The sequence below is a fragment of the Stomoxys calcitrans genome, chromosome 2, assembly GCF_963082655.1.
Source record: "Stomoxys calcitrans chromosome 2, idStoCalc2.1, whole genome shotgun sequence".
Taxonomy (NCBI): Eukaryota; Metazoa; Arthropoda; class Insecta; order Diptera; family Muscidae; genus Stomoxys; species Stomoxys calcitrans.
In genome coordinates this window covers 157,374,731-157,400,349 of record NC_081553.1, presented here as the reverse complement: position 1 = coordinate 157,400,349, position 25,619 = coordinate 157,374,731, and the positions used below count along the sequence as shown (strand labels likewise).

The window sequence follows — 25,619 nt, the reverse complement described above, 5'->3', positions numbered from 1 at the left end:
ACATAATTGTATATGAATTTTCCTTAATTCCCGTTTTATTATTTTAATTGAAATTTTATCTTTAGAAAAAAAATGCATTTTATAGAAGTATTTTGCTTGTTAGTCTAACAAAACTTTTCAGAGGATAATTAGGAATATTAAATTATGAATTATTTGAATTACATCAGCAATGAAATGAAAAATTTAAAGGACTTGGAAACACAATTTTAAAACCCAGAAATGATCACCTAGGTTAATTTACATTTACATTACATTACAATTGATACGGTAATAGATTAAGAGACGAAAATTCTAGTAGAAATTTTTTAGTTCTGTTGGCTTTGACAGTAGATTTGAGCACAGTGAAATATAATTTAAAACATTTTTAAGTAGATGTTTTTAATTTTTAATTTTCTTCCATAAAATCTTTTTAAAATGAAAAAGCATTTTGAAAAAAATGATTTCCTTGTGTTATGAACGAGAATCTCAAATGAAATTCGACGAGTCAAATTGCATGTTTACAAAAAGGTGGGTATTAAGTTCGTGTTTTACTGTGAACTACCTATGTTTTTCACGATTACTTTTTTGAAAAAAACCAAAAATATCACTGATAACATAACACTTTTATTAAAGTTTTATCATAAACAATGGGCAAATGTGCAAATGAAAAAATTTCATAAAAATGCAGAAGCTGATTCTCCGAAACATTCACTATAAAACAAAGATATTCGCAAAGGAACCACACTTTGAAAGATTAAGATCGGGCAATAATAGTGCATTGGGAATCAGTACAAAATTCGGCTCTGAGTTAATGAGTACTGCACCCAATAGCGATCACAAATTTTCAAACCAATTTTACAGATACAGAAGAATTTTGACAATTTCCGATTTAAAAAAAAGTGGTGTGGTCCCTATCCTATCGTAATAAGTTCCGATGATAGGATCTTCTTTAGCCTTGAGACCTAAGAAGTATCCTCAACGGAGCTGAAGAATTCCACCAAGAATTTGTTTTGAGACTTCTTTGAGTCTCAAACCTTGTAGACGTCCCAATCGTGTGGTGTCCTTGTGGCTTTCACCCTGTTGATGAGTTATCTGCAACCCTTCCTTAGACCAATCAGTTCTTGGGTCCACCATGGCAGTCGCTGTTTGCCCCTTGGTTTGGCTCCAGCGCATTCTGACATACGTCAGTCATTAAAGGCCTTCGTGGTCTGCTTTACCATGTCTATATTCATCCGAGTTTCCACTCTTTAAAAGACAAGAGCTTATAGCCGTGCAGAATATATGCCGAAATTTATTTATTAATGGAGGTAGCATGTAATCTTCTTGGGGCAAAGCAAACAGATCATGGAGCTTGGTTATATTGGAAATCGCGATATCTGCAGCTTTCCATTTTAAATAGAAACAAAAAGACAAATAAATCAAACAACAAAATGAAACAACTAGTTTCAAGGCTAGCTTTTACTGAATCTTCAGTGCTTCAGTTATGACTATTTTTTGCAAGAATACAGGCTCTGTGTCTCCCATTCCCCGTACCCCTGGTTGGTTTAAATTCAAGAATTCGTAGTCCTCGAACCATTCCTCCACATACCCATAGTTCCTAGATTAGAACATCGTCAAATCCTCCTGTCATCTGGAGGACCTTTAGTGCCGCCAATGAGGCCTTACAATGGTGAAGATTTATCTGCAGAAACTAGACCATAGTCAACATTCAGAATTTCGACGACTGTTCCTCCTCACAAGATTCGTGCGATCTTGTCATGATGAGATTCCTTACGCACCTGGGGGCAGTAGAGGAAGCCGTAAAATAACTCTTCTTCAGGACAGTGGATACTGGTTCACTGGTGTTGAATATTTCACCTTTGATGTTTCAGTAGCTGCTGCTGCTCTCAAAGTACTTTTTGAGTACCATTTTCCCCGCTGGCACACACCTTGAGCCAATCCAACCGAATGACCCACCCACGCCGTGCTTATTGACTCCAGTCTCTACGCCTTCCCCTCCTTTTTTGATCGAGGCAGGGGGTTTTAGTCTTCTGTAATCCGTCTGACTTTGGAGATGTGGTCGATAGTTCCTCAGACAAGTGTTCAGCAACACAACTGTTGAGTCGTCTCCTGATTCCCCAACCATACCGCTTATATACACTTTAAGTCTCGACTTGTTGAATCCGTAGGATACAACTCCATCAGTCTTGTTGAAGTCTGCGGGACAGCCGGTGTTTAGTACGAATACTGCATGTCTCCAATCGCCATCAGCCTCAACGACTCTACCAATCTTCCAGTCAGTGGTTAGGATAGGTTGGGATTACAGTCCTTTAGTTTCCAAAGTATGAATATAAGATCTGAGGGAATCCCTGATACCCATGCGTATGCAATTGGTAGAGAAGGAATATCTTCCTTCTTGACTACATCTAGTTCCGCGTCTGGCCAGTTCTCACCAGTCTTTTTTAGAGCGTAACGACACATTTCAATTGAACGTTGACCCGCGAAAGCAATTGGTTTGTATGGCACCGAAACCAGCCTGCATCGTCCCCCACTTCAATTGTTCCTAGGTATGCAGCCTTGTTCTTCTGCCTTGTCGACAACTACCATTTCCATGTCCGAATCTAGACGTGTAGCCTTTGGAGTAGCATATGCAGCGAATCTTCAAGACCAATTAAGGGACCCTTTCCTATCGGTGAGAGTTTTAGGATAATTTGCATCAATCCTGAGCGCGATGCGCACTTTATTATTAAAATCCCTCAAAGAGTGTAATGGTTTGCCAGAGAAAGCCAATGGCCTAGGCAAATTATACACTCAAAGAAAAGTGACCCAATGCTTGAGTTAAAATAAACTACTTTTGAACAAAGTTGAACTTTGTTTAGCGTATGGAGATCTAAAATATAATTACATCAAATGAACTCCATTATGATTCAACGTTAACTAAATGGAACTAAATTACTCCATATTAATTGAATAACAAGTAAAATCGCGCTAAGTTCGCCCGGGCCGAATCTTATATACCCTCCACCATGGATAGCATTTGTCGAGTTCTTTGCGCGGTATATCTTTTTAGGCAAACAAGGAATATTGAATAAGAACTGTTATGCTATTGGAGCTATATCAAGTTATAGTCCGATTCGGACCATAAATGAATTGAATGCTAAACATTGTAGAAGTTATTGTGTAATATTTCAGTCCATTCGGATAACAATTGCACCTTGTAGGGGCTCAAGAAGCAAAATCGGGGGATCGATTTATACGGGAGCTGTATCAAGCTATTGATCAATTATAGACAATATAAGACATGTAAGTTGAAGTTGCACAAAATTTCTGCCAAATCGTATAAGAATTGGCTCAAGAAGTCAAGACCCACGATCGGTTTATATGGCAGCTATATCAAAACATTGACCGATTTGGCCAATTTACAATCCCAACCGGCCTACACTAATAAAGAGTATTTGTGCTAAATTTCATTCAAATCGGATAAGAATTGGGCCCTCTAGAGGCTCAAGAAGTCAAGACCCACGATCGGCATATATATCACCTGTATCAAAACATTGACCGATATGGCTCATTTTTTGTTATGATATCCATATTTTGTTATGATATCCAACAACTGTGCCAAGTATGAATTAGCTGACATTTTACACAGGTCTCCAACATATAATTTAATTGTGGTCCGAACAGGACCATATCTTGATATCGCTCTAATGTCAGAGCAAATCTTTTCTTTTATCCTTTTTTTGCCTAAGAAGAGATGCCGCGAAAAGAACTCGACAAATGCGATCCATGGTGGAGGGTATATAAGATTCGGCCCGGCCGAACTTAGCATGCTTTTACTTGTTATTAATATATTTAGTCAGTTAGGCTCTCGCAAAATTCCCAATTTTATAAGTCACAAAGGAGTAAACATCACATTTTCACAGAAATTCCGTTATGCCCTATCCAGCATATTTTGTAGACTGTTAAAAAAGAAATTAAAGTGTAAAGTATAGACACGACTTACTTTTACTTCACATTAATTGGCTATGGCATAACATTTGTTTCACAAACCGAATGTAGAATAGCGTTCCAAGCGCCTCGATCTTCTGCGCTCATTCTATCTATCTCCGACACCAAGTTTTGAGGTGTCTCCCACCACTTTGGTCTTCCCGGTTTGCGTGTACCTTCATAAGACTTCTTTGCTGGAGCTTCTTCATTAATTCTGACAACATGACCTTGCCAACGCAGCCGTTGTATTTTGATGCGTGTAACTATGCTATGGTCGTCATACAGCTCGCTGTTCATACGTCGCCTATTTTCTCTATTAACGCAAACTGGAACATATATTTTACGAAGTATCCGTCTCTGAAATACTCCAAGCACTGCCTCATCTGCTTTCACAAGTACCATATAACAACGCGTCTAGAATCAGTGTCTTGTATAGTGTAATCTCCAGAGGTGGCCTTGTTTCTAAACTGCTTACTTAGTCCAAAGTAACATCTGTTTGCCAGTATTATTCTTGGCCTAATCTCAAAACTGTCGTCATTCGTTTCGGTTACGGCGGTGCCGAGGTAGATAAAGTTACTGACTCTCTCAAAGTTGTGGATCCCAACTTTCTCCATTTTCTTTATCTGCTTGGTTGTACAAGGCATTTTGGGAGTTGAAATCAATCATTTCGTCTTTTCCAGGATTTGGCGCAGTATGGATCTGGTCCTGGGTTGATTTACCAGGTCTAAAGCCGCATTGATAGGGCCCAATTATCTCATTGACTTTAGGTTTTAATCTTTCACACAGTGGCAGCCATGTGGCTTTGTGAATATTTTTATGTTGAACTCTGGTGCTCCTAACTACCATGATTTTTGCCGCCTCGAAATCTATCAGCCTCAACCCATTACTGGACGTTTTTTCGTGGACGCTAAACATTCCGACTGTTGGACCAAATATCTTAATCCCTATCTTCGCATTAAAATCTCCCAGAACGATTTTAAACTATTCTATTCCGTTTACTATCCCTTTGTTACTCATAGTAGTTCTCATAGTTTTTCGGGGTGGGTAACTGGCTCAGCGCACCAACCGCATGGGTTTTGTGGGATTGTTGTGTTGTTGTTGTGTTCCAACCTGTGCGGAGCTTATAGTTATCCCGTGTCGGGCTATATACAAAACAAGTTTTTTCTTTTATTGTAATTATACGTAGCATTATTGAATGTAACTAATTTTGTTTATTGTAAACCCTTTAGCAACTTTGCCTACGGTGAAAGTACCTTTCTTTTATTGTAAAACCAAAAACTATTTAACGGAAAAATTATCCCAATAACCGCAAACGATAATTCTTTTACCGGACCAAAAATTATTCGATTGTGTCTCTCCTACTAGATAGAGAGAGGGTGAATATTTAAGCGTATAGACCAGGAATGGATAAGAAGTGATGAGGGAATGGTGAACTTCTAAAGTTTCGTCATAGGTGCGTCGTTGGTAAAAATGTGAATTACAATTACATATGTTACAATATTAAATTGAACTAGGCATCCTTTTCAATATGCAGCCGTAGATAAATTATATATAGATAAAGAATTTGAACCTCGCACATAGACTGGTTGGTGGCGCTTATGAATATAGATAAATGCGAATTATCTAAGAACATGGCGCAAGCAGAATTCTGCTGTCAATGGCATGCAGTTTGAGTCGTTTGCATTTTCCAAATATGCATTATTTCCTTTCCCATGAAGGAAACTATGGGGTAATGCACGTATGTAGGAATTCGGCAGTCTTAGCTTCCCATATGTGTATCTTTGTTTCTTTTATTCCTTTTCTTTTTGCCGAAAATTTAACATTTTTAATTTTTTCAGCAGAGCTGCTTGCTGTGAAGAAAAATAAAATAATTACCGACACCTATAAGCTTGATATTTGCTGTCAAATTTTGGGAGCACAAAAATTTCTTTATTATTTCAAATCTCTTTGTGCCCAATCTAAAATTCACAATATGCTCAATCTATTTTAAAATTCACAATACGCACAATCTATTAAAATTAAAAAGAATATGCATGTACACAAGCATGACGTTAAATTAATTTATATGTAAAGAAAAACTAGTTGAAATCCCAAATAACATTTTAAACGTCAAGAATAAAAGGTGTTATCAGTGTAAACAAAAACTATATTTGTCACAAATTCATGCACGAACTTACCGCAAGAGCATGTGCTTTTATCGTAAACAAAATCTAACGTTTTTCAGAAAAGTAGTTTACTAGGCAAAATTTTCCTTTATGTGAAAGAAATTATTTTTTTGCGTGTGGTGGAGTAGCACTTCCACTTATCTTTTCATACATACCAAAACTTTTAAAATATTCCATCCAGAAATTTTCAAACTGTGGTTCGACAGAAACAAAATATATCGGTTTCAGTAACGATTTCAAAAAAAATGTTTGTTTAACCCTTCTCCCTAGAAGAGGTCTTTCTCTTGGAAGCCACTTTTCTGTTTTAATCTTTCCTAGAAACGCCCGAAAGACGCTTATATGGAATTCAAATTAGAAGTATTTGGGAGTAGAAGGCTAAACGGAAAAGCAGACATATCGTTCCTTATGAAACAAAAATGAAAGGTATTCGAGAGTAGTGTACGAATTTTATATCGAAATTAGGTACCTGCCCTTAAAGCCTCCCAAAAAGAAATATAGACTGATCAGGGTAGAATGGCACTTAACTGAGAGGTATTTAGGTGTGGAGTAAAACTTTGGCTCCAATCGGTAATCAAGTGAATATGGGGCTCAAATAAAAAGTCATTGGCAGTGTAGTACGAATCTTGTATCAATTTTAGACACCAAGTGTCCAGGGATCTACCAGATTCAGAAACCCAAAATTGATATGAATATCAACCTGGACCATATGGACTTAAATTCAAGTTCTTTGAAAATAAAGTGTGAATATTAGGGACCATGTGTCTGAGGTCGTCTAAGTATTCTCCAAACGGTAGTGCAGAACGACCTGTTCAAGAAAGGACTTTGGGTGTAATATACGAATTTGATATCAGAAACCCAAAATTAATATGAATATCAACCTGGACCATATGGACTTAAATTCAAGTTCTTTGAAAATAAAGTGTGAATATTAGGGACCATGTGTCTGAGGTCGTCTAAGTATTCTCCAAACGGTAGTGCAGAACGACCTGTTCAAGAAAGGACTTTGGGTGTAATATACGAATTTGATATCTGAATTTTGGGGACAAGTAACTGGGGCCGCCACAAAACCACCCTAATGGAAATGCGAGCCACTCGAGATAAAATGGGACTCAAATCAAGGGAACTCGATAGTAGAGAACGAATCATACATCACATATGGAATAATGTTGATCTAGGAAGGACCTGTGAGACTTTAAAACTATTGCATCGGATACAGTATGTGTTTGAACAACACATACCATTAACGAGTAAGGTAACGTAGAATGTATTGGAAGTGTCACATTAAGGAGCGTACTGAGAAGGCTCGGCAGATTTTGTGAACTATGTAGACGGGCCGAAGGCTCGAAATGGGGCTTGAATCCGATTAAAGTCCATTGGCTCTACAGTAACGTGTTCAGACCAATGCTTACTTACGCCTCAGTTGTTTGGTAGACTGCGATGGAGAAAAAGTGCAAAGTAAGTGCAGTCTTGGCATAGGTGAAGCGATGAGGACAACTCCCACTAGGGCACTGGAGATTTTTCTAGGTATCCGACCCATAGACATACAGATTAAGTGTGAGGCAGCCATTGCGGCTATGAGACTTAAGGCGATGGTCGAATGAATAGAAGATAGGTGCAGGTCATACCATCGCGGTATAATCGAGGCAACGATAGGAAACCTGAAAGGAATAGATACGACCGGATGCCTGAGGCGACCCTTGTGGTCGAGTGCGAGGCACTGCTGTCAGCGGCACAGTCTTGGATTTGCCGAACCCTGGTATTGCCATATGGAAGATCATGCTACATAGATGGATTAAAGCTAGAGGACATCGAGAACCCAGGGACTAAGATTTGTCTTAGACTACTTGATGGAATGCGTGATGTGGTGTGGCACCCAATAATGTCCATATTATTTGGGTGCGGGGCCAAAGCGGAGTCAGTGAAGGCCAGAGGACTGCCGTCATTAACTTGGGTAACCCGAAACGGTCGGCGAGACGACAAAATTCCTATGGGAAAATCCTGATTGTGAGAAAATCCAGAGGTCAGTGAAGCTATACTGACCTCCTCCTTACTTCCTATCATGACAGGACACATAGGGTTATGAGCTCACTTAAGCAAAATCGGTGCGGCAAGTGATTACATGTGTAGAGCATGTGGAAGATGGTGGGACGTTGGAGCATTTCCTATGTCACTGACCGGCTTTCGCGGCTAACAGAGTTCGGTACTTAGGTGGGGACACAATACTAGATATAAACCAACTTAGGGGCGTGGTACGGAAAAATTAGATTTTCTTTTTCGGTGTTATTTTTTAGTATTTAAACCGCACAACAAGCCGATTACCGGCTTAGGTATATGTCCATAGTGGCTTGGGGCGGATTAATATCCGCGCCCTGTTTTCAACCCAATCTAACCTAACCCAACGTATAATGAGAGAAGCATTTAATTTGAGAATGCCACCTTAGGGTCTGGCGGAGCAAGTTATTGCAAAATTTTTCAGAATCATCAGGTTAATTTTGTAAATACATATGGGGCATCAAACAGATATGGTCCTGTGCATTAGCCTAGTGGTAGTGCTGCTGCACAAAAGAGAATTTATTGAAAAAAGATCGAATTACCGCATATATGATCGTGTGCGCTTTCGTATCGAATTAAACTTCATCTAGTATTTAATGGATGTTGTACCACTTTTATATACAGTTTAATGCAAAATTTTTTTATAAACTATGACCGATTAATACATTTGCGTTCTTAAATTTAAAAAGTTCTCGGCCAGTACAGACATACATAATTCACAATAGAGAGTTTCCGAATGATTTTACTCGTATGGGGTAATTCGGCCCCTGAACTGCAACGAACTGAACTGCACTTAGAACTACTGGCAATATTGGCAATATCACTATTTGATATCTATACTTGATTTTTTAAATTCTTTTAGAGACTTTGTATATTTTTTTGCAATATTAAGGACTTGTTTAAGAGTTTAGTATTCGTGTTTATTTATTTTGTTTCGATAAGTGGTGGCGAAGGCTAAAGTATTATGCATACAATATTTTTAGAATGAACTCGAACTTAAGATATATAGTCAATTCTTTATTTTCACTCCTTAACATACAATTAAATTGTGTCATTGCGCTGCTTGCTTGATTCTTGATTTGGCGATTTCCGAATATTCCTTAATTAGCGTTGCAATTTGAAAAGACTGAAAAAAAAGAAAAAAGATATTACATTTAAGTGATATTTAACATAGGTAAAGAGACAGAATTGCATGCACACACACATGTAAACACACATGTATTGATATAAAGCGCTTCTAAAAACTCAACATATTGATTAGTTGTTTTTTACCCAACACGCAGTGCATGTCCTCCGCGAGTGGAAAGCTACGAATCGGAGGGGGGAATGTGGGAGTAGTATTTTTGATAATTGCTTAAAATTCTTCGTGGTAAGAGTGAGCCTGGGAGTCTACATTGAGAACCCAGGGATTGAGATCTATATTCGACTGCCTGACCAAAGTACGGTCCTGCAGGCGGAGATCCGAGCGATCACGGATTACATGAGGTGGTGTGATATTAACGCGCGAACGTCGAGTGTGAAAATCTTTACGCATAGTTAACTGGCCATCAGGTAAATAACAACCAAGACGGTAACATCACGAACAGTCTTGGAATGTAATAAGGAGCACAACGCCTTCTCTGGGACTGGCACAATCCGCATCGTCTGGGTGCCGGATAATAGCAGAGTAAGGGGCAATGAAAGAGCAGACGATTTGTCAGCGAAGGCCAGAGAACTGCCGTCAATAATATCATTAACCCGAAGCCTTTCGGATCGACGCAGTCCCAGTTAAGGCGAATGGTCGACGAACGCGAAAATTTTATGGGGAGAACCGGCTTTCGGGTATCCTAAAGGGACACAAAGAACTACGAGTGCACTTATGCAAAATTGGTGCGCCAGGTGGTGTCATATGTAGGGCATGTGGGGAAGATGATGAGACGTTGAGCATTTCCTATGTCATTTCCCGGCTTTGGCGAATAACTTAGATTTTCTTTTTCGAGGTAAATTTTTATACCCTCCACCATAGGATGGGGTTATACTAGTCTCGTCATTCTGTTTGTAAAACCTCGAAATATGCGTCTAAGACCCCATACCCAAATATATTCTTGATCGTCATGACATTTTAAGTCGACCTAGCCATGTCTGTCCGTCCGTCCGTCTGTCGAAAGCCCGCTAACTTTCGAAGGAGTAAAGCTAGGCGCTTGAAATTTTGCACTAATACTTTTTATTGGTGTTGGTCGGTTCGGAATGTAAAAGGGCCAAATTGGTCCATATTTTGATTTAGCTGCCATATAAACCGATCTTGGGACTTGACTTCTTCAGCTTTTAGAGGACGCAATTCTTATCTGATTTAGCTGTAATTTTGTACGTGGTGTCTTGGTGTCACTTCCAACCACTGTGCTAAGTACGGTTTAAATCGGTTTATAACCTGGTATAGCGGCCATATCAACTGATTTTGGATTTTGACTTCTTGAGCCGCTAGGGAACGCAATTCTCATTCGATTTGGCTGAAATTTTGCTTGAGGTGTATTGTTATGACTTCCAACAACTGTGTTCAGTATGGCGCAAATCGGTTCATAACCTGATATAGCTGCCATGTAAACCGATCTGGAATCTTGAGTTCTTGAGCCTCCAGAGGGCGTAGTTATTATCCATTTTGGCTGAAATTTTGGACAACGGCTTCTTATACACGTGAAATATGGTCTGAATCGATCTATATCTTGATACAGCTCCAATTCTTTTTTCAAGGTGCAATTCTTTTTCCAATCGACTGAAATATTACACAATGACTTCTACAATGTTTAGCATTTAATTCATTTATGGTCCGAATCGGACTATAACTTGATATAGCTCCTATAGCATAACAGTTCTTATTCATTATTCTTTGTTTGCCTAAAAAGAGATACCGCGCAAAGAACTCGAGGTATATAAGATTCGGCCCGGCCAAACTTATCATGCTCTTACTTGTTTCTACTTAAGTTAGGTGCTTCGCCATACTCTTGCAAAATTTTTCGTCGGTTTTTCTGTTTTAGTTTCTAGTTTCCATGATATTATTTAACTTCCATTTTATTAACCGATGTAAAAAACATTGAGAGATTTAAACCAACAAACAATAAACAAAACAGAAAAGGCAAAAGTGGGGCGGTGCCAACTATATAATACCCTTGGGAACTATATCTAATTCTAATTTGATGTGCCTCGGGATTTTTCTGATAGGATATAAAGCAAACCCCATAAATTTCGAGTAAATGTGTTCTATATGTGCAAACAAGGCGATGCATTTGAAAGCTGAATAGAAATCTAGACCGACTTTAATAAAATTAAATAAAAAGTCAACAGTCATAAGAGAAGTATATGTGAAAATTTTTGTGACAATCGGTTTACAAATGACCACGGAAGAACATATATTCGGTTGCTTTATGAAAATCTTCCCCGATTTTGAATAAACTCTTTAGATATCTTTAGACTATGACTCCTCGCCTTGCTGATTTTCTCGTCTCGCTCCGGTGGAGGTTTATCTGGATGACCTCAATCATTGGTCCTCCATTAGATGGAGTTCTTGCGAGTGGGCGATGGTCTCATCGTCGGCTCCCTGTTCGTTAGGCTTCATTGAGTTTTCCGTCACTGCACTACCTGATGGTTAAATGTTAGTATCTTTGCATATTCTAGTCCCCCGAATCTTGAGAAAGTTGTGATGGTTCTATTGTCGGCCCCATGTTCGTGAGGCTTTTTGACTTTCCTGTGCCTGCACTGCCTGATGTTATAATATTAGAATCTTTGCCTATCCTGGTCTTCCCAATATAAAGAGACTCCGTGATGGGCTTGTTGTCGGCCCCTGTTCGTTAAGCAGTTTTGAGTCTCCTATCACTGCACTGTCTGATCTATCAATATGAGGATATTTGCCCATCCCAATCTTCCCCATCTTGAAAAAGTTGGTCCCGCAGAATGTCCTGCCTCCAGTTATACCCAATCTTGTCACGGAGACTTAGTCAATGCCAACCACATGGAGGGTTCCTTCCTCCTTCATCTTTCCGTAGAAGGCACCCCATTTTTTGGATTTGCGTTCCTAATCTAACCATGGTATCCGTTGCGAAATTGCTGTCCAATCCCTTGATGAAGACCGTCGCCTTTGTGAATTTCCATCGAACTTTGCGCCCTCCCAGGGAGTGTGGATATTTCCAACGAGCTTTTTGACAATATCAATACATTCCACTGACGTTAAGCGCAGCATCAAGATGTCTCGTCTATACTCGAAGCTCATAATTTGCATGGGTGACCCTTTTCAGAGTTCTACACATGTTCCAAAATCCGCTTCTTAACCAGATTTACCACTTGCGACCGATAATTTAGTGGAATCCTACTGGATGGACTGCCGATATTGGCTCGTCTCTTTTGAGCTTCCTTGCCACTCTGGCGTAAGAGGGCGGCTCCTTACATTTTTCAGTGACCATCCTCCCCCATGAAAACTCAGGGGCCCTGCGCGCATCTATCTGGAGTCTCCATTGAGGAAGCGCTGGCTTGATCTTAATAGAGAATTTTACATTTTTCAGCGTTTTAGCAGTGTTATACTCTTTGGGAGATTTGATTATCTTTCCAGTTTCCGTGGAAGTCATTGGAATTTCAGTTCTATCCCTACCAGCATCCTGCACTTTCGACCGATTGCGCTGCCCCTGCATACGTCTCAATCTCCTTCTTCGTATCCCGGATTGCTCTCTCCGCCTTCTTGTGAGCTTAGTAAAGCCCTCGCCAACTGCTGGTGTCATTGCGCTGACCTCTTCCCTTGATTCGGTTGCCATGACTGTTTCATTGACATTATAACTCTCTAAATCGGAAGCACCACCTTTATATAATGGCTGGGGATGAACTGCACATCTTTCTGGGGCTCAAATTCGAGGCATTTTAGAATAGAGTGGGAGTTTGACATCGACATTTTGGGCCACCAATCTCAAGGGCCTCTAAACCTGCTCGAAAGGATATATTGCTGATTTAACAAAGTCTAGGTCTAAATGAAAGGGTTTTTGGAGTAGTGTACGAACATTACATTCAAACATTTAACAAGTGTCTGAAAGTCCGTCTTATATCTAAGTTGACATGTAGCCCAATAATGACAATATGATATTCAAATGAAAGGTATATGACAGTAGGGTAAAAGTTGGTTCGGGCCACTGTAAGTATGGAAAGCACCTGAAATAGCTACAATATATTAAGTCATGTTTCCCTCCTTCATTTACCACCAAATGGACATATAATCTGATAATAACAATATGGGGCATAAATTAAATAAAAAAAAAATTAGCTAACTGCCCGCGCGGCTGCACAATCTTAAATCTTTAAATTCGCACTGCATCTAACCGAAAGGTGTTGGCAAGTTTTGTATGCCAACAATGTGGAGTATATTTGAAGCTAAGATACACCCAAGACAGACCTAGATTTTATTATATCAGCAATATGCCCTTTCGAGCAGGTTTGAAGCCCTTTGAGATTGTTGGCCCTAAAAGTCGGTGTCAAAATCCTACTCTATTCTAAAATGCCTTAAATTGGAGCCTTACATTATCATAGTAAGGCTATATGTCCGATTGTGACTTTGGGGGTAAAACTCTCTGAAAGTTGACTCCATATATCAAATTAAGGTTTGTACTTTACTTCTTAAACCCTCATTGTCATGATAGGTGATTTAAGTAAAAAAGGATGACCCCCAAACACTTGATGTCATATTTTTATGTCAGACTCGTTCCACCTTCCATTCCCAACCCCATAAAACTAGATCCCGCTACATGCCGGATTGTTCAGTGGTAGGGCATTCCTTAAAAAAACCCTTTTTGATATTGAAATATAAAGTGCCCTACTTTCATCACATGCGGATTTTATACTGCCTGAATTTTGCAAGTACATCTAAGTCTATACGATCGTAGAAACACACAAAAAGAAATTGATTTTTTACCTTATTTACCTTAAAACATATGGGACCCAACACATAATGTACGCAAAAATACCCAAAATTTTTTCCTTCACATATTTTAACTCTCCGCCAACTATTTCATTCATTAAGTGCATAGTGTTGCCACACAATTCGTTACTTTGACTCCTTTTAATTTTTACTTTAATGTTCAAATAAGTGCGTTGCCAAAGTTGTATTTAACCGTTGCCAATATATAAAACCGCAAACTCTTTTGTCCATAGCCACGACTTCAGCTACAGAGTGACATACATGGCGAAGAATACTAAATGAGGCCACACGCAATACACCACCGCACACCCGCATCGCAATAGTGGCTTCTTGTAGTATACTCATTCTCTCGCACATACCAGTCAACTCTCCCACTCTCACCAATAATTTCATTAAAATCCATTCAGCCGTTTGGCCGTAATATGTGCAACAAAATCGTCTTTACAAACCCCTTGGCCGGAAATGAAAATTAATTCTGCTCAGTCAAAGTAACTAGTTAAGTGCCTTGTACTCACTGAACGAAAAAGTTGGGGAACTGATTAAAAAATTAAGGCAGAGGATGAAGAATTTTGTATTATGTGGTCGGCTCACATCATTATTATATAAAAAAACAACTAAAAAGGTGTTAAGTTCGGCCGGGCCGAACTTTGGATACCCACCACCTCGGGAATATATGTAAACCACCTTTCATCAAAATTCGGCGAAAATTTCATACCTTATGTCCCATATCAGTTATATCAAAATATGATCCGATTTGGACCAAATACTAAAAGTACACTAGCTATATCTAAAAATAAACCGATCTGAACCATATACGACACGGATGTCGAAAAGCCCAACATAAGTCACTGTGTCAAATTTCAGTGAAATCGGATTATAAATGCGCCTTTTATGGGGCCAAGACCTTAAATCGCGATATCGGTCTAAAAGGCAGCTATATTCAAATCTGGACCGATCTGGGCAAAATTGAAGAAGGACTTCGAAGAGCCTAACCAAACTCACTGTCTCAAATTTCAGCTAAAACCTAGATATCGGTCTACATGGCAGCTATATCCAAATCTGAACCGATCTGTGCGATATTGCAGAACCGATCTGGCCCAAATTGAAAAAAAGATGTCGAAGGGCCTTACACAACTCACTGTCCCAAATTTCAGCAAGATCGGATAATAAATGTGGCTTTTATGGGCCTTAGACCCTAAAACGGAGGATCGGTCTATATGACAGCTATATCCAAATCTGGACCGATCTGAGCCAAATTGAGGAAGGATGTCGAAGGGCCTAACACAACTCACTGTCCCAAATTTCAGCAAGATCGGATAATAAATGTGGCTTATTATGGGACTAAGAACCTAAATCGGCCGATCGGTCTATATGGGGGCTATATTAAGATATAGTCCGATATACGAACTTAACCTGCTTATGGACAAACAAAGAATCTCTGCAAAATTTCAGCTCAATATCTCTATTTTAAAAGACTGTAGCGTGATTTCAACAGACAGACGGACGGACATGTCTAGATCGTCTTAGATTTTTACGCTGATCAAGAATATATATACTTTATAGGGTTGGAATTGAATATTTCGATGTGTTGCAAACGGAATGACAAAATGAATATACCCCCATCCTTCGGTGGTGGGTATAAAAACAATGTATTTTTGTTGCATGTCTATATAGACTCAACAAAGACTTAGGCAATTTTCTTGAAATTTTGCGAAGAAAGGCGAGATCATGGCTATATGGTGTCTCAAACGGAAGGTCTTGCGAATCTGATTTGGAATATGGCTTCAATTGTCAAGGACTTGGCGATCATCTCAACCTCTAAAACCCCCAATCATCACAAAATGGCACCAAATATCGATGGTTTTAGAGATAGAGTACAAACCTAACTCTAAAATATGGATTCAGGTTTCAGAGGAGCTTAACCCCAAAACGCCTTAACAGTCATACAACCAAAATTATGACAATATAGGGACCAAATACCTCAAGGGCCGCCAAACCATCTCAATGGGACATGTTTATGCCAATCTGGGTACGAACGTGGCATTAAAAAATGAAATAAGATTATAAAAATGTTTGGTGTTTTAGCAAAAAATTACTGTGTCCCATTTCCAGCTGATTTTCTGTTAGGTTAGGTTTAAGTGGCAGTCTCACTTAGACGTTTCGTCCATTGTGATACCAAAGGAACAGAAGAAGTAATATGCCTTCTAGTTCCTACCGTTGAACCATACAGATCGCTTTAAAAAGTCCAATAACTTGCGAATGTTCACATCGGCTAAATCAGACAGGTTCTCAAAGAAATGAGAACCTAAAGTGGAACTCCTTCCGACTGCTAGTGCGAGACTACCAACAGAAGGTGTTCTGTAGTCTCTTCTTCTTCAATGTCCCCAGAGCTTCTGAGTCGTTGCTGGCAACCTTCAGTCTGTCAGCATGTTTTCCGATTAGACAGTGACCTGTCATGACGTACACAATGACTGAGACGTCAGTTCTTGCCAATGACAGCAAAGCGGCAGACCTCCTCAAGTCTACATTAGGCCACATAGTTCTGGAATGCTCACAGCCCCCTCTTAGTGACCATCTATCATTCTTTGTCCTCCGGGCATGGTCCAGAAAACTTAGCTTACATGTTGCTAGAGGCATACCCACAGATTCCAGTATCCCTGGAATGTGTAGGGTAGCTTCAAGTCTCGCAAGCTCGCCCGCTTTACAATTCCCTGGGATATCTCTGTGGCCCTGCACACAGAACAGATGACTTTTGAACTGCTCAGCCATCACGTTGAAAAATCTGCGACCGTCGGGGGTGGGTTTTTTTGTCCAGAAACACGTTCTCCAGAGATTTATTGGCTGCCTTGCTGTCTGAGAAGATATTTATGCCAATAGTCGTAATGACATTATATCTTAGCCAATCCACCAATTCCATAATTGCAAGGATCTCTGCTTGATACACACTGCAGTGGTCGGGAAACCTTTTCGATATGACCAGTTCAAGATCTTTAGAGTACACCCCAAAGCCCACCTGATCGTTCAGTTTGGAACCATCCGTATAGAAGTCTATGTAATTTCTGTTACCAGGGATATCGTAGTTCCAATCGGTTCTACCAGGAATAGTGGTACAGTAATTTTTATCAGAAAGCGGCTCAGGAACATCGGATATTGTATCAAGGAAAACACAGTGTCCGTAGCCGCCACATGACCAATGAGAAAGTGCCCTCAACCTCACGGCAGTGGTATGTGCAATTTGGGTATGCACAATGTCCAGAGGCATAAGATGTTCCATTAAATTCAGTGCATCAGATGGTGTCGTCCTAAGTGCGGCTGTGATGCAAGAACTACTTCCGTCTTGCACTGATTTATACCTAGACCACTTTCGGTAGCCTAGTTTGCTGTTGCACGTGCAGCTTCCTGAAGTATATCTCTTAGAGTACTGGAAACTATCCCCTAACCGCAATTGCCATGTCATCAGCATGCGCCACCACTTTTACGCCTTTTTCTTCCAGAGACAATAATATGTTGTTAATGGCTATAATCCAAAGTAGTGGAGACCGTACACCTCCTTGAGGAGTTCATCTGCTGACCCATATTTTTAGAACCGCAGATCCCAAGCCTGCCGTAATGCATTTTTGAGAAAATAAGTTATTAATAAACTTTCTTACGGTAGTATAAGAAGAGCGAACCACACACACATAGCTTGTAATTCAACCGATGATACATCATCAGGGCCTGGCGACTTAATGGAGTCGAAACTTTTTATCGCTCAAAGGATTTTCGGGTCAGACACAATTCCCCTAATAGTCTCCGAGGAATGCATACCAGTGACAACCTCTTCTGGTCCCACGTTGTCCGTTGGAGAATTTCCCAGGAAATGCGTATCATACATCTATATATGAATCGTGTGCCATATATAGAGAAGCCAGCCAGTAATGACACTTATCCATTTCAAGGCTGGCTACTACTAAATCTTCAGTGCTCAGCGACGGAAGAAGAAAAACATTTAGACTACTCTATGCAAGAATACAGGCTCTGTGTCTTCCATTTCCCGTACCATTGAGTAGTTTTAATTCCGGAAACACGTTCTCCAGAGATTTATTGGCTGCCTTGCTGTCTGAGAAGATATTTATGCCAATAGTCGTAATGACATTATATCTTAGCCAATCCACCAATTCCATAATTGCAAGGATCTCTGCTTGATACACACTGCAGTGGTCGGGAAACCTTTTCGATATGACCAGTTCAAGATCTTTAGAGTACACCCCAAAGCCCACCTGATCGTTCAGTTTGGAACCATCCGTATAGAAGTCTATGTAATTTCTGTTACCAGGGATATCGTAGTTCCAATCGGTTCTACCAGGAATAGTGGTACAGTAATTTTTATCAGAAAGCGGCTCAGGAACATCGGATATTGTATCAAGGAAAACACAGTGTCCGTAGCCGCCACATGACCAATGAGAAAGTGCCCTCAACCTCACGGCAGTGGTATGTGCAATTTGGGTATGCACAATGTCCAGAGGCATAAGATGTTCCATTAAATTCAGTGCATCAGATGGTGTCGTCCTAAGTGCGGCTGTGATGCAAGAACTACTTCCGTCTTGCACTGATTTATACCTAGACCACTTTCGGTAGCCTAGTTTGCTGTTGCACGTACAGCTTCCTGAAGTATATCTCTTAGAGTACTGGAAACTATCCCCTAACCGCAATTGCCATGTCATCAGCATGCGCCACCACTTTTACGCCTTTTTCTTCCAGAGACAATAATATGTTGTTAATGGCTATAATCCAAAGTAGTGGAGACCGTACACCTCCTTGAGGAGTTCCTCTGCTGACCCATATTTTTAGAATCGCAGATCCCAAGCCTGCCGTAATGCATTTTTGAGAAAATAAGTTATTAATAAACTTTCTTACGGTAGTATAAGAAGAGCGAACCACACACACATAGCTTGTAATTCAACCGATGATACATCATCAGGGCCTGGCGACTTAATGGAGTTGAAACTTTTTATCGCCCAAAGGATTTTCGGGTCAGACACAATTCCCCTAATAGTCTCCGAGGAATGCATACCAGTGACAACCTCTTCTGGTCCCACGTTGTCCTTTGGAGAATTTCCCAGGAAATGCGTATCATACATCTATGTATATATGAATCGTGTGCCATATATAGAGAAGCCAGCCAGTAATGACACTTATCCATTTCAAGGCTGGCTACTACTAAATCTTCAGTGCTCAGCGACGGAAGAAGAAAAACATTTAGACTACTCTATGCAAGAATACAGGCTCTGTGTCTTCCATTTCCCGTACCATTGAGTAGTTTTAATTCCGGAATTTTTAGTCCACGAACCATTCCTCCACACACGCATAGTTCCTGGATAAGAATCACGTGAAATCCCCCTGCCATCAGGAGGAACTTTTGTGCCGCCAAAGCGTCCTTATAATGGTGAAGATTTATTTGTAGAAACCAGGCCATAGTCAGGATTCAGGACATCCACCACTGTTGTGTTAGCCTCGTCTTCTGATTCCACGACGACTTCATCCTCAAAAAATTCTTTAGATCTTGTCATGATGAGCTTCCGTACCCATCCAGGGGCAGTTGAGAAAGTTGTAGAACCACTCTTCCTAAGTACATTGGACCCTTGTGGTGTCGACGATTAATCCTTAGATGCTTCACTAGCTGCTGTTGTCGAAGTACTTTTGAGTTCAGTGGTTCCCCGCAGGCGCACATCTTGAGCCCAGTCCAACTTTGTGACCCACCCACACAGGCCTTGTCGGGTCCCATTTCGATGCCATCCCCTCCTGTCTCGATTGTGGCGGGAGTATTTTCAGTCTCCTGCAATCCGCCAGACTTAAGCGATGAGGTCGAAAGTTTCGCACGCAAGTGTTCAGCAAAAACTGCTGGGTCGGCCATTGATTCCCCAACCACACCGCTTCTATAGACCTTCAGTTTCATCTTGTTGAATCCGTAGGATACAACACCTTCAGACATGTTGAGGTCTGCGACAGCCGGAGTTTAGTACGAATACTGCATGCCTCCGGTCACCATCAGCCTCATCCAATCTACCAATCTTCCAGTCGGAGGTTGAAAGATTGAGATTACATTCCCTTAGTCTTCTAAGTATCGATTCAGAATCTGAGGGAATCCTTGGTATCCAAGCATGCGCCATTGGTCGAAAAGGAATATCTTCCTTCTTGACTAAATCTAGTGCTGCACCTGGCCATATCTCACCAACCTTTTTAAGCGCACAACGATAAATTTCAATTGAGCGTTGATCGCCGAAGGCAATTAGTCTGTATCGGCCTCGATATAAGCCTGCATCGTCATAAACCAGAGAAGACCCAGGAAATTCCGCAAGGATATCGGAGTATACTGATGACAGTCCATTGACTATTTCACTCCAAATATTGCTAGGTATGCAACCCTGTTCTTCTCCCTTGTCGACAACTGTCATCACCAAACTGTCCCTAGCGACATTAGCAAAGGTTCTTGGATCCATCTTACTACTGTTCGCCCTTGTTCTTTTAGGCATGGGATGCCTTCCAGGTGACCGTAGCCTTTTGGCTGACTGCGGTGCGGTTTCCGAATCTAAACGTGTAGGCTTTGGGGTAGCCTGTGCAGCGACTTCCCGAGCCCAATTTAGGGAATCTCTCTCTCTATCAGAGAGTGTCTTAAGATCATTCCCACCAAGCCTATCAATAAACCTGAGAGCGATGCGTCTTTTATTATTCTAACCTCTTAAAGAGAGTGTTGGTTTGGCGGGGACGGTCGATGGCCTAGGCAAATTATAGACATGCGAAGAAAGAATAGGTTCGGTCTTGTCCTTAAGCCCCTGTTGACCTGTCGTCTGTCGACTAGTGAAGCCTGGAACAGCCGCTCCACCCCTCGAGGTTTTAGTAGCAGACAACATGTTACGCCCTGATACCACTACCGCAGCTGTTGGGTCTTTGGGGTTCATTCTTATCCTACTCCCGGGCTCTAGATCTGCTGCTCCACTGGAAACAGATGCAGATCATCTACCGCCTTACACCTATAACGTAGCTATCTTTGAGTGACTTAATATTTTCTTCCAAAGATTATGACCTATAACGAGTTACATGAAAATTCTTGCAGAGTGAACTAACAAAACGTCCGCTTCACTCAACGGTTGAAACAAGAATCCCACTTGTTAGAATAACGCACTTCTCATCTTTCAGGAAATGCAATTTTTCACAATAACGACAAACCTTTGCAATTTTACAGTTATGAAGCTGCGTGAACCTTTGCGTTACCATATGGCAACACCAATACGATCCGGGTTTAGTAAAAAGTAATAACAATTTGCATTGTTTCTGTTTCTCCTTCTTTTATTAATAATCAGTTCCACATTTTACAAAATTCGGCAGAGCCCGGCCGGAGCAACAGCCAGTGCCCTTGCCGTTGTATAGCGTTCGAAGCCTTCAATACGACTTACGGTAAGACGCACAGAATCATGTGTATGCCATGAGAGCAGTGTAATTGCGTAGACAAAAAAAATCTGCCATTACACAAAACACATGCATTGGGGGAAGGAACAGCTAGTAGACATGGTTTTCGAGCGCGGGTATTGTGGTATTTATATCATAGAGTCGTTTTCGCAATAAATCTTCTAAAGGGTGATTTTTTTGAGGTTAGGATTTTCATGCATTAGTATTTGACAGATCACGTGGGATTTCAGACATGGTGTCAAAGAGAAAGATGCTCAGTATGCTTTGACATTTCATCATGAATAGACTTACTAACGAGCAACGCTTGCAAATCATTGAATTTTATTACCAAAATCAGAGTTCGGTTCGAAATGTGTTCATTCACCGTTCAGCGATGAGGCTCATTTCTGGTTGAATGGCTACGTAAATAAGCAAAATTGCCGCATTTGGAGTGAAGAGCAACCAGAAGCCGTTCAAGAACTGCCCATGCATCCCGAAAAATGCACTGTTTGGTGTGGTTTGTACGCTGGTGGAATCATTGGACCGTATTTTTTCAAAGATGCTGTTGGACGCAACGTTACGGTGAATGAACACATTTCGAACCGAACACTGATTTTGGTAATAAAATTCAATGATTTGCAAGCGTTGCTCGTTAGTAAGTCTATTCATGATGAAATGTCAAAGCATACTGAGCATCTTTCTCTTTGACACCATGTCTGAAATCCCACGTGATCTGTCAAATACTAATGCATGAAAATCCTAACCTCAAAAAAATCACCCTATATATAACGAATCTTATATACCCTCCACCCTGTATCGCATTTGTCAAGTTCTTCTCCCGGTATCTCTTTTTAGGCGAACAAAGGATAAACAAGTAAAAGCGTGCTAAGTTCGGCCGGGCCGAATCTTATATACCCTCCATCATGGATCGCATTTGTCGAGTTCTTTTCCCGGCATCTCTTCTTAGGCAAAAAAGGATATAAGAAAAGAGTTACTCTGCTATTAAAACGATATCAAGATATGGTCCGGTTCGGACCACAATTAAATTATATGTTGGAAGCCTGTGTAAAATTTCAGCCAATTCGTTTAAGAATTGCGCCCATTGGGGCTCACGAAGTAAAATAGAGAGAACGATTTATATGGGATCTGTATCGGGCTATAGACCGATTCAGACCATAATAAACACGTTTGTTGATGGTCATGAGAGGATCCATCGTACAAAATTTCAGGCATATCGGATAATAATTGCGACCTCTAGGGGTCAAGAAGTCAAGATCCCAGATCGGTTTATATGGCAGCTATATCAGGTTATGAACCGATTTGAACCTTATTTGACCCAGTTGTTGAAAGTAAAAATAAAATACGTCATGCAAAATTTCAGCCAAATCGGATAGGAATTGCGGCCTCTAGAAGCTCAAGAAATCAAATCCCCAGATCTGTTTATATGACAGCTATATCAGTTTATGAACCGATTTGCACAATACTTGGCACAGTTGTTGGATATCATAACGAAATACTTCGTGCAAAAATTCATTCAAATCGGATAAGAATTGTGCCCTCTAGAGGGTCAAGAAGTCAAGACCCAAGATCGGTTTATATGGTAGCTATATCAGGTTATGGAGCGATTTGAACCATACTTGGCACAGTTGTTGGGTATCATAACAAAACACGTCGTGCGAAATTCCATTCCAATCGGATAAGAATTGCGCACTCTAGAGGCTCAAGAAGTCAAGACCCAAGATCGGTTTATATGGTAGCTATATCAGGTTATGGACCGATTTGAACCATACTTGGCGCTGTTGTTGGATATAATAAGAAAACACGTCGTGCAAAATTTCATTCCAATCGGATAAGAATTGCGCACTCTAGAGGCTCAAGAAGTCAAGACCCAAGATCGGTTTATATGGCAGCTATATCAGGTTATGGACCGATTTGAACCATACTTGGCACAGTTGTTGGATATCATAACAAAACACGTTGTGCAAAATTTCATTCTGATCGGATAAGAATTGCGCCCTCTAGAGGCTCAAGAAGTCAAGACCCAAGACCGGTTTATATGGCAGCTATATCAGGTTATGGACCGATTTGAACCATACTTGGCACAGTTGTTGGATATCATAGCAAAACACGTCATGCAAAATTTCGTTCCAATCGGATAAGAATTGCGCACTCTACAGGCTCAAGAAGTCAAGACCCAAGATCGGTTTATATGGCAGCTATATCAAAACATGGACCGATATGCCCATTTACAATACCAACCGACCTACACTAATAAGAAGTATTTGTGCAAAATTTCAAGCGGCTAGCTTTACTCCTTCGGAAGTTAGCGTGCTTTCAACAGACAGACGGACGGACGGACGGACGGACGGACGGACGGACAGACGGACGGACATGGCTAGATCGACATAAAATGTCACGACGATCAAGAATATATATACTTTATGGGGTCTCAGACGAATATTTCGAGTAGTTACAAACAGAATGACGAAATTAGTATACCCCCCATCTTATGGTGGAGGGTATAAAAAGAGAATTGCTATGCTATTGGAACGATATCAAGTTATTGTCCGATTCGGACCATAATTGAATTGAATGTTGAAGACCATAATAGAAGTCATTGTGTCAAATTTCAGCCAAAGCGAATAAGAATTGCTCACTTTAGGGTATCAAGAAGCAAAATAGGGAGATCGGTTTATAGGGGAGCTGTATCAAGCTATAAACTAATTCAGACCATATTTAACACGTATATGAAAGGTCATGGGAGAAGCCGTTGTACAAAATTTTAGCCAAATCGCCAATAATAATTGCGCACTCTAGATGCTCAAGAAGTCAAGATCACAGATCGGTTTATGTGGCAGCTATATCAGGTCATGGACCGATTTGAACCATATTTTTTCGCAGTTGTTGGAAGTCATAGCAAAACACGTCATGCTAAATTTCAGCCAAATCGGATAAGAATTGCGCCCTTAGTGGCTCAAGAAGTCAAGATTCAAGATCGGTTTATATGGCAGCTATGTCAGGTTACAGACTGATTTGAACTATACTTAGCACAGTTGTTGGAAGTCATAACGAAACACGTCATGCCAAATTTCAGCCAAATTGGATAAGAGTTGTGCCCTCTAGAGGCTCAAGAAGTCAAGACCCCACATTGGTTTATATGACAGCTACATCTGGTTATTAACCGATTTCATCCATACTTAGCATAGTTATTTGAAGTCATAACAAAATACGTCATGCAAAATTTCAGCCAAATCAGATAAGTATTTTGCCCTCTACAGGCTCAAGTAATCAAGATCCAACATCGGTTTGTATGGCAGCTATATCAAAACATGAACCGATATGGCACATTTACAATTCCAACTGATCAACACTAATAAGGGCTATTTGTGCTAAATTTCAAGCAGCTAGCTTTACTTCTTCGTAAGTAAGCGTACTTTCGACAGACAGACGGACGGACCTTGCTGGATCGACTTAAAATATCATGAAGAATATATATACTTTATGGGGTCTTAGACGAATATTTCGAGGAGTTACAAACAGAATGACGAAATAAGTATACCCCGTCCTACGGTGTAGGGAATAAATATCAATTTGTGTTTGTTTGTTTGTTTTTTTTTCTGTTCCGTATGGACTCAAAAATGGCTGAACCGATTTCCTGAAATTTTCACAGATGACGCAAAATTATTCGTGATGAAAATAGGGAACTAAAATTTTTGATATCAGAAGGGGGCGGACTATCCCCCTTACCCCAGTTTTTAGAAACGGCAGGTCTCGAAGATGGGTGTTGCGATTTAAGTGAAATTGTGTGTGCCCTATTCGAGTAATCTATAAAAATCTATTCTATAATCTAAAATCTAAAATTTGGTATCCAAATTTCGGATGGGTGCCTAGGGGGGCCCCACCCTAGACCCCAAATCACTCTTAAATCGGACAAATATATATCGACTATGACAATATGGGGCTCAAATACAATGCATTCGAGAGAAGAATACGAATCTTATATCCTTATTTGGGACCAATGGTTTGGGGGGCCGCCCTCCACGAAAATACCCCCATAGAGGACCAAAACACACACAGGGCTCAAATGAAAGATATTTGGAAGTAGA

At 40.4% G+C, this 25,619-nt stretch overlaps 1 protein-coding gene across 2 annotated transcripts in view; it reads right to left on the bottom strand.

Annotated features, from left to right (window-relative positions):
* Positions 1-9,166: 9,166 nt before the first annotated feature.
* The window catches only part of LOC106092660 (myosin-I heavy chain), a 306,781-nt gene continuing 290,328 nt past the window's right edge, over positions 9,167-25,619 (bottom strand). For both annotated transcript variants that reach the window (XM_059362006.1, XM_059362007.1), the window contains one exon: positions 9,167-9,288. In XM_059362006.1, coding sequence (XP_059217989.1) covers positions 9,214-9,288 — 75 coding nt within the window. In that variant the 3' untranslated portion in view covers positions 9,167-9,213. The remainder of the gene's footprint in view (positions 9,289-25,619) is intronic.